The sequence below is a fragment of the Caretta caretta genome, chromosome 1 (genome assembly GCF_965140235.1).
Source record: "Caretta caretta isolate rCarCar2 chromosome 1, rCarCar1.hap1, whole genome shotgun sequence".
NCBI lineage: Eukaryota > Metazoa > Chordata > Testudines > Cheloniidae > Caretta > Caretta caretta.
The window spans coordinates 201,152,074-201,169,861 of NC_134206.1; the positions used below are offsets into that span (position 1 = coordinate 201,152,074).

Here is a 17,788-nt window from a genome sequence, read left to right on the forward strand (position 1 = left end):
GTGTAGCGTAGATCAGTTCCTACTGCTATCAACACAAGGACTTAGTTAAAGCAACCTATTTTTTTTTAAATTGTAGACCAGGCCTTACTCAACTGCAGTCATCAGAGTATCAAGATGACCTGTGAAAGTTGTATACATAGAGAGGTCAATTTAGCAGACACTTGACAGTCAATGGTTAGAGCATCTTACTACAGTATCAATAGCCAGTGGACCTCAGCTTGTATAGTACCTTCTCTATAACTGACCAATTTGGTTTGACCTCTAATGTCAGAGGGCAGCCCAACAACATAGGGCCTGTGGACCCAATAATAGTAAAGGTAACGTTACACCTTGAAGTGTGCAATCCGCACCCTAATCACTACCATAGCGTGGGACCACATGTGTGAGAAGACAGAAGCCCCATGGGATAGACCCCCTTTGTTAACGTAAGTGTCCACATGGATGACTTTTACAGTTTGACTTCAGTGCCCATGACCCTCTCAGCATCTCTAAAACCAGGCTAGACAAAAACTCAAACTGTATGTCTCAGAACAGTAGCCATGTCTATTTTAAACCGATTCTGGGTCTTGGATATAGGGTTGTTGCACTCCAATTTAATCTTGGAATGAGACCCTATATTTAGGGTCAGATGCAACCAAGACACACACACAGGTTGGTAAGCATCAATAACTTCTCATCTACAACAGGGTGAAGAAATGACACCGACTTCATGGCTATGCCAGTTTTTGCAGTTTCATGACGGCTCCAGCAAGGTGAAAGTGTTTATTTTCTACAGAGAAGTTATTCAAATTTCAGACAAAAAGGTCTATCAATCAATTTAACGAGCACAGCAATTCAGTGCAATGAAAGCCACCTGTAATTAGCGAGGCACAAGGCAAGAACCACAGGAAGGGATAGTGACAAGCCAGCATAGCAGCTACAGAAGCAATTTAAGCAGGTACTGCTGTACTCAGTGGCAAAGGGGTAAGAGTCAGTCCTGTCAGTGCCAACTCTCCCCTCCCTGTATCCCCTAGTTGCAAAAACTGCAGAGGAGACACCCTCACCCCCGGGGGCAGGGTGGGGGACTAGGGCTCCTGCAGTGTCCCTCCTTACCTCACCTGTGTGGGTCTGGGGACACACTGCGAGGAAGAGCCAGCCAGAGACTGAAGCTGGCAGAGCAGCTGCAGAAGCATTGGTTGTTTGCTCCAACTTCCTCCTCCCTCCCAGGCCTGGTGTACACCAGTAGTTTTCAAACTGTGGGTCGCGACCCAGTCCTGGGTTGCGGAACGTAAGGCACTGGGTTGCAGCGGCTCCAGTCAGCACTGCCAACCAGGCTGTTAAAAGTCCCGACAGCGGTGCTGCCCGGATAAGGCAGGCTAGTCCCTACCTGTTCTGATGCCACACTGCGCCCTGGAAGTGGCCAGCAGCAGGTCCAGCTCCTGGGCGGGGGGGCACAGGGCTCCATGTGCTGCCCTGCCCCAAGCACCGGCTCTGCACTCCCAGCTAATGGGAACTGGTGTGTGCGTGGGTGTACATGCGCGTGCCTGCAGGCAAGAGCCATGCAGAGCCACTTGTGCGCCTCCACCTAGGAACCGGACCTGCTGCTGGCCGCTTCCAGGGAGCAGCGTGGCTCGCAGTGCCAGGACAGGCAGGAAACCTGCCTTAGCACCCCTGCTGCGCTGCTGACTGGGAGCCGCCCAAGGTAAGCCCATGCCCCAATCCCCTGCCAAGCCCCACCTGCATCCCAAACCCCTCATCCCCAGCCCAGAGCCTGCACCCCCTCCCACACCCCAACCCCCTGCCCCAGCTTAGAGCCCCCCCACACCCTGAACCCCTCATTCCCAGCTCCACCCTGCAGCCCTCACCCCCAAACCCCAAATCTCTGCCCCAGCCCTGAGCCCCTCCCACACCCCAAACCCCTAGCTCCGTTGGGTTGCAGACATCAACAATTTTCTTCAACTAGGTCTCCAGAAAACAAAAAACAAAACAAAAACCACTGGTCCACAAACTTAGGCTGACGGAAGCCACCTTATGTCGACCTAATAATGTATGCATCTACCCTGCCAGGTCCCTTCCGTCGACCTGGCTGCCTCTTACGTCGACTTAATTACTCCAACCGTGCAAGACGCATAGCACTTAATTTGACATTGATGGGTTGACAAAGGCAGCGTAGACGCAGCGTTGTATAAGTCAACTCAACTGGCTTTCAGGAGGTGTCCCACAATGCTTCGCTGTGACCGCTCTGGTAATCATTTTCAAATCTGCTGCACAGTGGCCAGGTACACAGGAAGCATTTCCTGTTTGATCAGCATGGAGAGCTCGCCATCTCAGCAGATCATGGGGACTCAATGCCCAAAACAGGCTATAGCCTGGAGTACACAGGAGGTGGTGGATCTTAATGATCTGCAGGAAGAAGAGTCTGTGCAGGCACAGCTCTGATCCAGTCGTAGAAATTTAGACATCTATGAGAAGATTGTGCAGGGAGTTGGGGAGAAGGACTACACCAGGAACACGCAGCACAACTTCGACAGGTGTACCAGAAGACAAGGGAGGCTAATAGTCATTCTGGTTCTGCACCTCTGACATGCCACTTCTACAATGAGCTGCGTGCAATGCTCTGTGGCAACCCCACCACTACTCCCAAACACAGTGTGGGTACCTCTCAGGAGTTTGAGTCCAGGGCAGAAGTTGATTAAATGGCCCTGCACACTTGCATCACAACAGCTCCCACGGTGGATTTACCAACTCCAAATTGATTCCCTACTGACTGGTAGCCATTTGGCATTGTAAGCTTCTACAGAGCAGGTCTCATTTTAGTGCTGCTGTCTTTCAGGGCTGGGTAAAGCTCTTCACAAAGTTCCTGAAAAGTGGCCTTCTGAATTTGAAAATTCTACAGCCATTGTTTCTTATCCCATAACTGCACAATGATGCGATCCCACCACTCAGTGCTTGTTTTCCAAGACCAGAAATGGTGCTCCACCTTGTTCAGCTGTTAAGCAACTGCCCTCCTCTCCTAGATGCTTATGCTGTCCCCAACACAGCACTTCCCCAAGACCTCTCATCCCTGCTGCTGCTACCCCTAAACAGAGGCTTCTTCTGGCCACTTCCATTTTGTGGGCTTCCTCCAGGGCACTATTACTGCTACCACAAATGGCAAATTCCCAGCTATTTCTTTCTTGCCAAAGTGGGCTTCTGCAGAAACCTCTAATTAGCTTCACACGCCTCTTCTTCCCTTTTGCAGTTTCATGCCTCTTTTCCCCCCTTCTTTTTTCACTTCCCAGTTAGCCCTATGCGTTCCGCCTCTCAGTCAGCCTGCCATGTACCTCTGCTTCCCCTACTTCACATTCATGTGTCCTAATCTGAGAGTTATATGGATCTTTAGTTTCAATAATGGGGAGGCTCAACCAAGTAGGTCCAAAGGGGGGGGGGGGGGGGAGGGATGAGGAGAAAAGATGTGCTTGCACCAAATCCACACAAAAAAAGAGTCGATTCAAAGATGAGTGATTAAATTGGACACTTTCAGGAAGTCACTTGAACTTGTACCTTAACGGACAACCATACAATTCAATAAAAGGCAGGACCTTAATTGAAAGCATGATCCTGCTGGGTAGACAGCCGACAACCTGTCCAAGTAGTTCAACAGCCGGTAGTTAGAAAATTAGGAGACTTAATAGCAGATCATTGTAACCCAAAAGAACCAACAGCACTGGGTTCTGAGGCAGCACCACAGCATGAATACAGGCAAAAATTTAGTTTCTTTACATGTAACAGTCTAAGCATAGTTGTCTGCCACCTTCTGGAGTTGATGTGACAGTGCAATTGTGTGACTGACTTTTTACTGGATACACAAAAACAACCTGTAGTAGCTTTCAAAATACAATAGGTTTTTGGTAAACAATTTACCTTCCCAAAAGATCATGCTAGAGTAGAATAAAACATTTTTTTTTGCAGCAAGAGATCAAAACTAGAGTAGCCTGATTCTAGACTTTCTAGTAGAGGAGATTCATGGAGAATACAGTTTTGGATGCAACTACAGAACAGGCACAAAGGAAAAACCAAACCAATTCTTTTAATGCACATTTAGCACTGAGTACTGGGATGGCTGCTCAAACAATTGCTGACTTTTCTTCCCTCTGCAAAAGGGAACAGCTCATGCAGACAGACAGCTGTGGACAAGTGTGCAGGAAATGGAAATTTATGATTGATAGATCACCAAGGGATGGACAAAAGGCAATTTTAATTAGACAGAATGACCTTTTCACACACATATCCATAAGCTGGGCTTAATAAAGAAACATTGAAAGACTGAAGATACCTGCATGGATGAACTGAACACATAGGCGGTGGAGGAAGATGAGGATGATTTTCAATTGTTACTGTTTTTTTGACATGATCTTGACTAATATCTTCATACATGTAGTCTACCGTTAAAGGCTGCCGTTGCTGAAAAGAAAAGTGCAGCAGAAAAGAAATGTGTAGCAGGAAAAGTGTCTCACAATCTTTTCCTCCTACTCAGGAAGTAGGATAGCACTAAAGTAGCATTTTATAGGTATATACGCTATCTCTGCTTAAAGGACTCCAGAGTACTTTATAAACTAAACATAGCACTGAAATCAGAAGTGGCAAGCAATCATAGGGACAACAGGTGAGAAAGGGGATCCTAATGACAGGGCAAACCTCTATTCTTATGAAAAATGCTGCAGGATCCATAGGATCCACAAAGAGCAGATAAAATACTGCACAGTACTTTGTTTATAGTTCACTGGGAGCTGAACCTGTGGTTCCAGGGAATCTAGATATTTCTAGACTGAGGCTTATATCCCTAAGCCATCAAAATTACAAGATTCCATAGTCTTAAGTGGAAGAAAAATGCTTCCTTACTCAACGGTCCTGCTGCCTGTGTACACTTGGTTCTCACACCTTCTTGCTTTACTGACATCTACTGATTTTCATTCTTGTTACCCTTGGAAAACTAACCGCTCAGAGAACTAGAATCTTTTCTTTCATGTGCACCATTCACAACTGGTTACCAAGATCCAATTACAGGGCCATTCAAGGTGTGGGGAGCTTGCTTTTACTTATTCTCACAGGCCCAGTAAATCTTGGCTGAAGTCCTGGCTCTACACTGATCTAATTTCTTCCCTTAATAAATATATATTTAATCAAGTAGCAACAAATTGACCTCGCTACCTTAACTGATGAGTCTTAACACTGGGAAAAAAAAAATACTGCTATACCTCATCATATCCAAATAACCACAGTCTGGGAGTTTGGTAGTATTTGTCATAAGTGATGTAGAGGTCATAAGTTCTGGTCTGCAGGATGGTATCTTCCCCTCCGATATCAGCTTTAGCTTTGCTAGCTTCTGCTATTTTTCTTGTATCAAGAGTTGCCTGAGGATCCAGATTTAAGATAAAAGAATAGTCAATAACAGTAAGACAAATTTTTAAGTAACAGTATGCCTCTATTCACCTTTGCCCCAAACATAAAAAGGCATCTGAAGACCATGGTAACTGACATATTGATCAGAGTACAATATTCATTTATAACAAAAATTGGTGCTTTTAAAAGTTGTAGTAAATGCATTTAAAAAAAAGCCACATTAGCCATTTGACAGTGTTACCAGTTCAAGCACAAGGTAGAAAGGGTGTTAATGCTGTGAAGGAGGTAGAGAACAGTTCACTCACGTCATCTGTCTCCAATAGCCCACTCTCTTCATATTCTGAAAGGAAAGAAAGAATGTCTACAGGTTCATGCCAAGCTTGTAATTAGTCACTGGAAGCTTAAAAATGTGCAACCAAGAGTGCTTCCTTAAAATCAGCAAGCATCTAATATACATGCTTTATCCAAGTAGACTTCCTAATTTTCCAGTACCATTAAACTACACCAAGACTCTCCAATACTGTAAATCTGACATTGTCTACCATGTGGCTCGCTAGACACTAATTATGGAAGCCTCTAGGAAGTCAGGATTTTTCACTGGGTGGGTTTCAGAAACTGAAGTTTGTGCACTAAACAGTCACACTGAGTTGCCATGCTAGACCTGTCTATTCCGCTGCCTACTAGCCTAATTTTCCAGTCACTGACACTTATGCATTCCAGTGGAGTTGTGGTGTAAACCCAATGTGAAAGGAGAATCAGGTCCAACATGGACCTGTTAATAGGCATTACATGGAAACAAGCTGTAATGCTTTCCTAGAGAGTGCTGCCTGGTTATATGGCTGAAATAAAGTGCATCCTATCCAACTTAAAGGGAAATACCTTCCATGTCAGCTGCTTCCCCTTCATCTTCCTCATCATCTTCACAAGAGGCTGGATGTCCTGGTAGTTTCATACTGTCCTTTTAAGTTAAATTGAAAGCAAGTGAGAACAATGCTTTAAAGATACTTGGGTTCAAGAGATGCGATATGCAATTCATCTGCCTTGGAAAATCTATTTACAAACGAGTATTTTCCATTTATTCCTATGAAGCCAATCAACATAAATAAGAAAACGGATATTCACATTAGTAGGTAAAAAGAACAGGAGTACTTGTGGCACCTTAGAGACTAACACATTTATTTCATTCTCAGGCATTTAAAGGTTTTTGGTACATTAAAAATCCACTGAAAGTTATGAGATTCTGTATTCTCTTGCTTCCAGGTCAACTTTGTTCAGGCTCAAAATCAGAGGATGACTTCTGTAACTATCCGTGTTGTAAATTCTGCTCTGAAAATACATCTACTCCTATATCACCACCAAGATAGAGGCTCTGCTGTGAGAGCATAACTAACGAGCCTGCTGTTTCCAAAGGCAGAATAGAATCCAGTTTGCTCAGCGGCACCACACAGACTATACAACTAACTGTCAGCAAAGAGAAGTGTGACTTGAAGACATACGGAGCTGGTACATTGGGTAAGTCAATTTAAAGGAATCAAGTACAGTTATACTTAAAACTAAGTACCTGGTTTAAAGCCCGTCAGTACCATAGCAAAAGCCAGTTGTCCAATAATTCCACACTTGTTTTAAAGCCATGCAAGATTCTCAGCTTGTTTGAGACTTTGATCCATAGTCTGACAAGTTAGAGATCCAAGATTGGAAAAGAGATATTCTGGGTGTCAATGGCCAATATTCCTCCCTTTCCATATAAAACAGGTTCTAACATTGAAGGTTCTACACAAGCTTGCTAAGTGCATAATGGGATGGCATGTTTGCACTAAGTATCTAAGTTGTGAACTGCTTTGGGATACAGTACCTGTGTACGGAAGACACTACATAAAAGCAAATCCTGTTCTAAGAATATTACACAGGAATGCAAAGATTTGCCATGTTGGATTGGGCCATTAGCCCATCAAACCAAGTATCCTGCAAAAAGCAGCTTTTTTTGCACTTATCTGACGAAGGCAAAACCCTTGCCACACAACGCATGTGTGGAGCCAGTTACACAATGCAATATGTACAGTGCAGATACTTTACATTCTGAAAGAATAGGTGACAAGCATGTCAAATGCTTCTTTTATTTCTGCTTGAAAAGCATGTATTTGCCTTGGGCCCTATAAACATAGTAAAAATATTGTCGTTCAAGACAATGTTGTTGGTCAGCTACAATAGGTCTGTAAGCACCATGAGGGACCACTGAATTAAAGTGATCTGTTGCAGTCCTTACCAATTCTTCCTCCTTCCCCCACTTCACACACCAGATTTATACTGCTTTTAGATTCAAAGAAGCCTTCCAATTGCAAATCAGAGGCACAGCTCCATTTTAGTCAGGTTCCTTTTAAAGAGGCATTTCTACAGATGCCTTTCACCCAATAATGCTTTTTAAACATATACATGTTATTGTTGGGAATGGAAAGGTTCATGCTATCTTCAGTGCCTCTTCCAACTGCTCTCAGCTTCCTCTGAGGCTGAAGTTTTCCAGATTTCATCTCAGCCCTATGATGATTTGAGAAGTATGGTGGCAGTTAATAAAAATGCACTAAAAAAGAATGAATTTAGCTACATTAGTGCCTCAGCAACTGGAGATAGAAGTCTGGCAGGACATATGACTTATCCAAATCAAGATGTACCTTCCCTAGACTACGTTAAGGCACCAGGATTTAAAAACTATATAAAACTTGTTGATTAAGCCCCATTTTACCATATAATAGGACTTTTTTTTAAAATCTAACAATTTGTCAGCATTCTAATAGCTCTGCACATGCTCACCTCAAAGTTGAGTGAAATCAGTTTCTCGTTTATAGGTTTATGTGGAATATTAGTAAATGTGTATGTTGAACAGAAATACTCCAGATGAACAGTGTCTCATTCCATGATAATGGGAGTGGATATACGCTTACATTGATATTATAATGTGTTACTAATTCAGTTCATAGCTCACCTCATCTTCACATATTTCCTGGCCTCTGTACTGGTCTTTCATCTACAGAATTAGTTCACATGGCTGTTTAGGGACACTATCAGACATCTATTGTACTTTAACCTTCTAGTACAATAAGTCAATATTCACAAGCTAACAAATACCTTGCTCTCCAGTGTGATCTCCTTAACTGCTTCTGTCCCGCTTGCAATACCTGTTGATTGAACATCAACACTGAAAACAGTCAAAATTAGAAGAGCCTGTGTCTTTGTTGCCAGGATGGTACAAATGGCTAAGAAAGGAGTATGTGATCCTTTCAATTATACTTTTATAAAATAACTTTAGAAACTGGAAGGACACAAGTTATTCAGTGCTGGACAAAGACTATCCCTCCCCCAAGCAGGCTTATATAGGCTGGTACAGACTAATCACACAGTGCAGGACTTATGAGGAGAGTTTTGGTGCAGAAACTCCTTAAGATTCCTGTATAAGTAATGAGTTGGGGGCAATAATTTAACTGATGACAGATAGCCCTTACCACTGCAAAAGATCTAGATAGAGTAAGAGTCACACTGCACTAATCATGAACACTACCTTACTCATAGTAACCTCAAGCACATGAAAGCAAGGTGCACTCCAAGAATAGTAATTTGAGTATGTGGCAAGAACTACTGTACATTCAAAGCATCCTGTCCATGTAGCAGCCTTGACTGGTTGAACATGCTTCCTTCTTAGCCAAATGTTATTTCTATAGTGCCATAAGTGTATAAAATAATTCAAATAAATACTGACATGTCCCTGTTCCAAGGAGCTTATATTTAAAAATTAATTTACACTAGAGAGCTTTGCACCATGTAAACACTTTCCTGTCACCTTAGAGCAGCTACTCTCAAGAGCTCTCCCATCGGCTTAATTACACCAGCCCTGCAAGTGGTGGTAGCTATGTTGGCGGAGAGATGCTCTCCTGCCAACATATGCTGACTTAGTTTAGTGCTGTCCACATCGGCATTTATGTCACTCAGGGGGCTGGCTAATTCACACCCCTGAGCAACATAACTTATGCCGACTTGAACTGTAGTATAGCTGTAGCCTCTGTCATTCAGAAAAAGGAACACCCAATGCATTGCCACTTCTCTTCAACCCATCCCACTTATCTTTCTATTCCTTCTTGTTTACTGCTGTTCTTCTCCACTGTCTTGTAATATTACATCACTCTGTTTCAATACAATTTCAGGTCCAGTTAACCAACTGAAGAGGATCTCAGATGACTTCCTCAAAGATACAATGCATTATCTTAGGAGAATACCCATGAATAGATACCATACCTTACCACTCAGGAAAGACACAGCCAACATACTAGCAACACAACACATCAGCAAAAGAACACTGTTTGGGAACAATCATTTCAACTGGCTGGTGTAGTCATTCCTACATATTGTTTCTCCTGCCAGCACTGAAGGTACTCTTAGCTCTATAATATCCTAGCACTGTCAGATATATGTGTTTTTTTTTTTTTTTTTAAAAACAGAACTGGTTCACCATATCAGTGAACCTCCCAAAAATCACTGGGAGTAACCAAACAAAAAAACACAGAAATTTCTAGTGACAAAAATAAGAGTTAAAACATCAGCAAAAACAGATAAAGAAATTAATGTCTCCTGGGGTATTCCAGTCACACTAAGGAGTTGTTTTTCGTAGGGCGTGTCTTCACTAGCAACATTAAAGTGCTGCTGCAGCAACGCTTTAAAGTGGCTGTGTAATCGCAGCTCCCAGCGCTATAAAAAAGATACCCACCTCCACACGGGGAATAGCTACCAGCATTGGGAGCACAGCTCCGAGCACTGGTGCACTGTCGACACTGGCACTTTATAGTGCTGAAGCTTGCAGCGCTCAGGGGGGTGTGTTTCCACACCCTTGAGTGAGAAAGTTGCAGCGCTGTTAATTGCCAGTGCAGACAAGCCCTTAGATATTTGTGAGGCTACAGAGATACTGAGAGATGTTGCATCACTCAAGGGGTCAAAATGCTTTGATACATAGAAACGAGGAGAAACACCTTCATCCTGGAATTTAAAGGTCAGCCTTCTCAGGCTGTGTTAAAACAATCATCTACTCTCAAAAGAAAAGCTGAAAGGAGTATACTATGGAAGAGATTTTGCTAGGCACTTTGGAGTTAGATTGACTACACAGTAGAACCAGGTGAACAGTTATTTTTAGTTTTCCTCTCACGGTGACAAAGGCATCCACTTAACAGAGAAGTCTGTCTCTGACTAAAGCTTTCAGATTTATGTAAAGTACTAATCTCTGTAGACTGCCTGTCTACAAGACAATGAACCCTTCACACTCAATTTTTTGTATTTAACTACAGTTTCCTTTTATCATCCCAATTTATCTGAGGGCCCTTAGATATCAAGGAGACAGGTACCTTCTAGTAGAAACACTCAGCTGTTGGGACTAGAGATCAAAGGCTCATCTAAGGTGGGGTAATATCAGTTGCATCACTGCTTAACTGAGCTAGATTTAACTGTTGCACATCTCATACTTATACTCACTGACAAGGGAGGTCAGGATGCCATTATTCTTCTTCATATAAAGGTGAAGAGAATGGTGCTTTTATTTCTCTCAGTATCTCTTTAGTTACAAGTTTGGTCCCCTGCATGTTGGATATTTACCTTACCAAATACAGTAATATAAATCTCTATTGTGCTTCTCAAAGGACTTAAAGCTTTAAGCATCCACACTTCTGAGGTATTATCTCATTTCACAGACAGAAAGGTTAAGCAACTTACTAATGTCACACACACACAGAGTAAGGAAATGGCACAGTAAATAGGTATTTAACTGGGAATGTAACTCAGGTCTCAAACTAGCTATTCAGACACACCACATGAGAGTTAATAGACATTTCAAAATTAAAATTAAGTGTCAAGGTCTTTAATATTAGTTAGCAGTGGAAAGTTAAAAACAAGAGTATCAATACCTGCATTGTGAAATGTGTCTACCCATCCCCCATCACCATCATCTTCTTCTATAATTGCTTCCAGTTCATCTGAATACTCCATCTGTTTACACCGCTTGTAGCATGGCACTGTAAAGATCAGCAAACTCTTACAAGTAATAGGATAATTGCAATCAGATACTAGACAGAGCTGAGAAATTCATGCTGCAAAGCATTCTGCAGTGAATAAGCTTCCCCCAGCCCCTATTTGCTCTCTGTGGTACAAGGTTAGGGGGTTTTTGTTTTGTTTTTTTAATAGGTTAAAGATACAAATTTAGACAAAATATCTTTACATTATACAACTTCAGTACATTTAGATTAATCTTTTAGGATATCCAACCTTAATTATTCACATGAATTTAGTGCAGGGGAAAGCAAGACGATACTTGGACTCCAGTTAAAGAACTGGTACATTCCAGGCAGTGGTCACACAAGCATCTTACATTTTTCTGCTTCCTGTCATTGTGCTTCAACCCTGACCTGTAAGGGTCAGAAGGGAGTTTGAGTCTCCAGATTTTCTGAGACTGCCAACTATTTGGTGGTATCTGGGAACTACCTATCCATTTGTTTCAGGCATGTCACTGAACAGCTTTTAGTCAGTGCAGATCTTGGCTGAATTTGAACATGCAACTTTTACTGGTTATCTGCTGGTCAGACTTCCACTTAAAATTCATCAGTCATGTAAGTGACAGATCAGTTTGTCACCTGAGAAACTGCTGTTAACAGTAACATGGTTATTTAACAAGGTTAGTTTACTGTGGATCATATGCATATGCAAATGTTCAAGTCGTGCTTTCTAAAATGAGGCTGTGTCTACACTAGCATTTTTATTGGCAAACCTTGTGTCAGTCGGGGGGCGGGGGGGCACTCACATACCCCAACCAACATAAGTTGCACCAAAAAAGCACCGGTGTGGACAGTGCTGTGTCACCAGGAGACCATCTCCCACCAACATACCTACCACCACTCGTTGGGGATGGTTTAATTATGCCGACAGGAGAGCTCTCTCCCGTTGGCATAGAGTGACTACACAGGAGATCTCACAGTGGCACAGTAAAAGTTTGTGTAATAGTACTTATCTGATTTAAAGGCAAAACTGACATTTTCATTAATATAAACAGAAAGATGTCTGCAACACTCAAAGCTAGCCCTGGAGAAGAGAATTAGTACACAAGGGCTACACTTCACAAGCGGACTGTAGACCTTCTACAAAAAATAGGGCATGGGGGCAGGGTCCTCTAGTTTTCATTTTGACATTTCCCTGGAAACTGGTTAGTAGGGTGCTCTGTGGCATCTTTTCTGCAAGTGTTTAACTTAAGTCAGAGGTTATCATTATACTGTGGACCCAGATGACAGAGCAAAAAACGTGGAATCTTGGATTTTCTTCTTCTGAAGAGTGACCAGGAGAGAAAGAACACCAGAAGACCCCACAAAAATTTCAAGTACATCAGTTAGCCATGCAGTCATTGCTACCGCCTGCACAGCAAGTTTGTTGCAACTGTAGCCAGCACTGGGGCGTAAATAATTCAATTACGTCCTCTGCAGACCATAAGGCATTCCACTGGCCCACTGAGGATTTCAAGTCTCCAAAATGGGCAAGTCAAGTCGAAGCGTGGAATGCCATCTTATGAGGCCATAATTCCTTCTCTCGGGCCTTCAATTACATAGTTTTTGCAAGCCAGAACTGAGGGGGCTACATTGGCATTTCTGCTATAAGCGAAGTTTGACACAAAAGACAGTATTTCTTTTGTGAAAAGAAAGCTTCCCCCATAGTTTTGGCACAGGTACAAGTTTTCCTCTTTTATAGCCAGTGGGGCAGTCAGCACTACCATTATACAATGCTTTAATTTTGTGACCATCAGTTGAACTTTTTCACAGCAGCATTCTGCAGTTTCACTCGTATGATAATCTGAGTTACACAGCTTGCATGAGATTAAAAGTATGAGTGTTACCATGTAAAACATTTTGGAATACCTTTAGTAAGCCAGGAAGAACCAGGAAATCCAGTATTCGGGAGGGTGAAGGAAGAAGAATTTTAAGTTAAAACTTCATGCTTGCAAACCACTGTATGTGGAAGGCGGGGGGAGAGGAGGCAGAGAATTAGAGGAAGCAAGCAAGCAAAGAGAAGGAGGGCTATTTAGTAAGCGTTTCTGGACTTGAAGTTTTCACTTTCACAATGCAAGCTGCAATGCTGACCCCAAGCATGTATTTATCATTATTCATGCTCAGTGATGACAGATTCTGGATACTCAAGTTCAGATAATCTGCTGCTTGTGTCACTACAAAATTAAAATGCAGAAGATACAAGGGAAGGTTAGTTTCCATTGTCAATTTTATGTAGAGGGTAAAATTTGGGTGCACAAGCATGTTCCAATAGGCCTACAATTTTTCCCTAAGTCATTCACAAGAGCTGTACTGCATTCAACTCTACTAAGAGCCATTCTTACCATTTTTAGTTACCAAAAACTGTTTGTCTGTTGGCAGATAAGCCTTGACCTTTAATTCTTCTCCTGAAGCCCTTGAAAAAAGCACACCACAAAAAAGTGAAAAACTTGTTTTGTAGACAAGAACACTTCTATTTTCAGACTGTGTGGCCAGAAGACAAAAATACCACCCTCCTGCTTCTGTTTGAGATTAGTAACTACCACACATGTAGTAGCAGAACTTGAGATATACTGTAAAAACTACCTACCTCTTTGCAATTTGAAACATACCAAACTGACCAATGAGGTGATCCCAAGTGTGAGCAGGAAGGGGCTGGGAAGAAGTATATTTACGAGCTTTCAGCAGAATCACCTCACAACCTATTGTGACTCTTGACATGCTGACAAATCTAAGTCTACTAATTGTATATTGCCCACGTGCATTAGTTTTTGGCTTGAACAATAATAATCTAGACACTAAATGTTCTGTTCTAACCACTAACCATTTCATGATTTATTTTTATGATGCAAGACCCTGTTAAAATGTACTGAATACATTTTTTGTACATTCTCCCTGCATTCCAGAGAAGTAAAAAAAGCCTTCTCAGAGTGATTATGGCATGCATATTCAGAGAGACCAGCATTTTCTAATCTATAACTCAGCTGGATATGTACCCATGATTAAATTTAAGTAGTGTAAGCTATTGTTTTTAATATGTAGGTTACATCAAGGCAATGACTTTGTAAGTAGCCCCTTGTAGTTAGTAAGTTCAGTGACTCTCTGCCACCATGACAGAACATGATCTCAAGACTTCAGATTCCCCATAATCAATGGAGCCAAGAACGGCCCAAGGGAGAATGAGCCTGCTATTACCATTAGAAATTGAAAGTATTCATACCAGAGCGGTCGGTTTTCTCTACTGCCTCAGAGAAACCATCCTGACTGCAGCTACAAATGGTGGCTAATACAAAAGCCTCCCCCACAAAAGTGAGTGTAATTTGGATCATGACAAAGATATCAATGGCATGGGTTCTACTGCCAGAGTTTATGTCTAGATTTAGTTCTTATCTACATTAAATTGGGATATACAATACATTTGCATCAGATGCAAAAATGTAACAAGTTTTTTGTCATGCTGTTCCTCTAGCTTTCCACACCTCTAGCTCTTTGTGCTTCATTCTCTTTTACTTACCATTGCCAAGTAGGACAGTGGTGAACTAAATGGTCTCCAGCTGCCACAAACTGTTTGGGGCACAAAGAAAAAAAGTGAAATGCTGATGTATGCAGTATAAGGAAACTCTTACAAACTTGAGCAATATCAACATTTCAGTTGTACAGAGATCACATTTTTGTAAGTGTTCAGTGTAATCTTCATAGCACTTCATGCTTTAGAGATGCAGTGAAAGAAAAAGCATCTGTTTCCTCCAACTGGGGTAGACAGACACTGACTGATTTCTTTCATCTCAAGGAACCATGCAGTAAAGAGAGTCATAACTGCAAAGATGGACAGAACTTCCAAGAGTTTTCTCTATACCTTATGGCAAACCTAAAAAGGTTTATGAACATTTACCAGGCTAGATAAAATATACTTGGTCACTCCACCATGAAGACAGCAGTGAAAAAAAAAGCTAGTTTTATTTGTCCATGGGGCAAGTTTACTCTCTCCTATATCAGGATTTGACAAGACTGCTTTATTAAATGAATGCTTGTTATAGTTAGCAGTACAGGCAAATGTCAAGCCAAATTCTACTTAATTTGTGTGAAAGCTTTTCTTCTTAAAAAAAACAAACCCAAATGGAAGTATTTCCCCATTCTCAAATTTTAACTACAGTAGAAGTTCTTAAAAACATTTCCCTGCAGTGTTCAAAACCACACACTGCAACATGAACAAACAAAGTGAAACTGACATCACTTATTCACTGTTAAAGTTGAGAGAAATGCAAAAAGCGAGTAAGTGGATACAAGTATTAAGGGCATGGCAGTGCCCAGAGATGCCAATCATGAATGGATATCAAAGTGTGCTAGGTGCAATGAAAACATGAAAATAGGTCCCTGTCCTGAAGAATTAGATTTTAAAAACTTCCTTTTAAATAGTAACGGAGGTAAAGACATTTCTTAATTATGTTTCTAGTATATTTTAAAAAACAACTGCATTTAAGAGTGAATATTAATGCAGTCTGATCCAATCATTTGTTTGTCCCTTTATTCTGTTCATAATGGGAAGGAACAGCTGAAGTTTTAAAGCCATAGTGAGTTTGTTTTGCTTGTTCTTTACAATGTTATTAGTTTTGCAAATGACTTACACATCTGTTGTTCCAGCTGCTTCCCCATTTTCAAATACTACTTCAGAATAACATGCTACTCAGCTGACCAAAAGCCATTGCAGAATGGCTTCACAGGCTATAGTATATAGATTGGCTAACCATTTTCTCTCCATGTGCTCCAAAAACAATGCAAGTCAGCCTAACAGAAAACCTCACATCTGTTCAGTATGGACAATAGATTTAGTCCATGGAATAGTAATTTCCTCTTTCTAGGAAAGTGTCTGAAGACTGACCTCTATTAAAAGTAAAGTTTTACCGCAATGGGGAAAACAGTTAAAAAAAATCAGGGAAGATCTATAAAGCCATTCACTCATACGTGAGAACATTGTGTATACTGTAGAAAACCGCTGCATTTTTTATAATCCTATACATGTTTAAAACACTTGAATGGATTTGTCAAGGCAGCTAACCTTGGTGCAATGATTCACTACTTTACGCCTCTGACCATCTGCTTTACTATGGTCTGTTTCTATAGAAGAGACACCCTGTTAAAGCAGGTTTCTCATTGATTCTTTTTGATCCACCTGCACTCTGGCATGGATTTATATCTGATGCTGCAAACAGCAAAGATTCCCTCCATAGTGCATATAGCCAGCTGACCCATAAGGGAAACCCCTTCTAATTAGACATCCCTGTGCAGCTTTTCCCCCACAGATGATAGGGCAAAGTGTCAGTGGTTCAGTTATCTAGAATTTTTTTTGGGTGGTCGCCATGAAGTTAGAATAAAATAAACACAACTACCTCAAAAGATTGTTTAGCACTAAACAAATTGGTTCATTCTATAGTACTCCAGTGGGCTAGCAAAAATGATCTCCTCTGGCACATAGTGTAGCTCAGTAGAGACGTTTCAGATGCCAATATTGGGATATTTCTGCCTCATTTATCTTCCTATGTTATTTGTCTGTCTTGCCACCACTATCTTCATTTTTGTCTGATTCGGTTTCCTTCCTTCTCTCTGCATTTGTTTTTACCATACCTCTCTCCTTCATCCTCCCTGCTCCATTTTACTCTTTTGTAGTCTCTGCGTAGACAGTTTCAGAGACAACTTCCAAACACTAGCCCTTTACATAAGAATGGGAAGAGGAAGAAAACCAAAAAACACCATTGCATTCGATACAGAGAAGAAACAGGCCAGGAATTTGTAATCCTTGTTTCCTTTTACAACAGACTCCTTTATAAGCTGCTACTGCAAGCACTTACTGGAAACATGGCTAAACTAGGGACAGCATATAGAGGAGTACAGAGAAATGCTTGTGCATGGCAGGTGGCCAACAATATGTTGTGACCCCACCACATACTCAGCAGTAGGGGAACAAAACATATGGTGGAAAGCAAGGGCTGCTTTCAGCAAGCTCGGGTGGTCCCTGGATTGTTTAAGGGAGGGGAAGTTTTCGATCCAAAGAACTCTTTCCTTCTCCGACTGCAATGCAGAATGGAGCTGCTGACCCAGGAAAACCAAACCACCTAAACAGTGTTCAGAGAAAGGTGGGTTCTCCCTCAGCCTATATTAGGATGCCTAGGGCTTACGCCCAAACACCATTCCAAGAGGAATTCTGTTGCTGACAGACTCCAACAGCAGAAATACCTTGCACATAGTAGTAGTAATCACATCCTCAAATTTTCACTAAGTTAGCAGTTGCAAGAGCCAATTTAAGATCGATTATAATGTTATGGCAACTTTTACCACAAATTATTACTATTTTAATAGCTTCCTTAAGTACATTTTAG

At 41.6% G+C, this 17,788-nt stretch overlaps 1 protein-coding gene across 1 annotated transcript in view; it reads right to left on the reverse strand.

Moving 5' to 3' along the window:
• Window positions 1-17,788, reverse strand: part of ATG3 (autophagy related 3) — a 31,705-nt gene that overhangs the window by 9,465 nt on the left and 4,452 nt on the right. The window contains exons 3-10 of the mRNA XM_048817530.2: window positions 14,929-14,978; window positions 13,760-13,830; window positions 11,295-11,402; window positions 8,482-8,531; window positions 6,241-6,319; window positions 5,667-5,701; window positions 5,217-5,372; window positions 4,295-4,422 (exon numbers count right to left, since the gene is read on the reverse strand). Of these exons, the coding sequence (XP_048673487.1) occupies window positions 4,295-4,422; window positions 5,217-5,372; window positions 5,667-5,701; window positions 6,241-6,319; window positions 8,482-8,531; window positions 11,295-11,402; window positions 13,760-13,830; window positions 14,929-14,978 (677 nt within the window). The remainder of the gene's footprint in view (window positions 1-4,294; window positions 4,423-5,216; window positions 5,373-5,666; window positions 5,702-6,240; window positions 6,320-8,481; window positions 8,532-11,294; window positions 11,403-13,759; window positions 13,831-14,928; window positions 14,979-17,788) is intronic.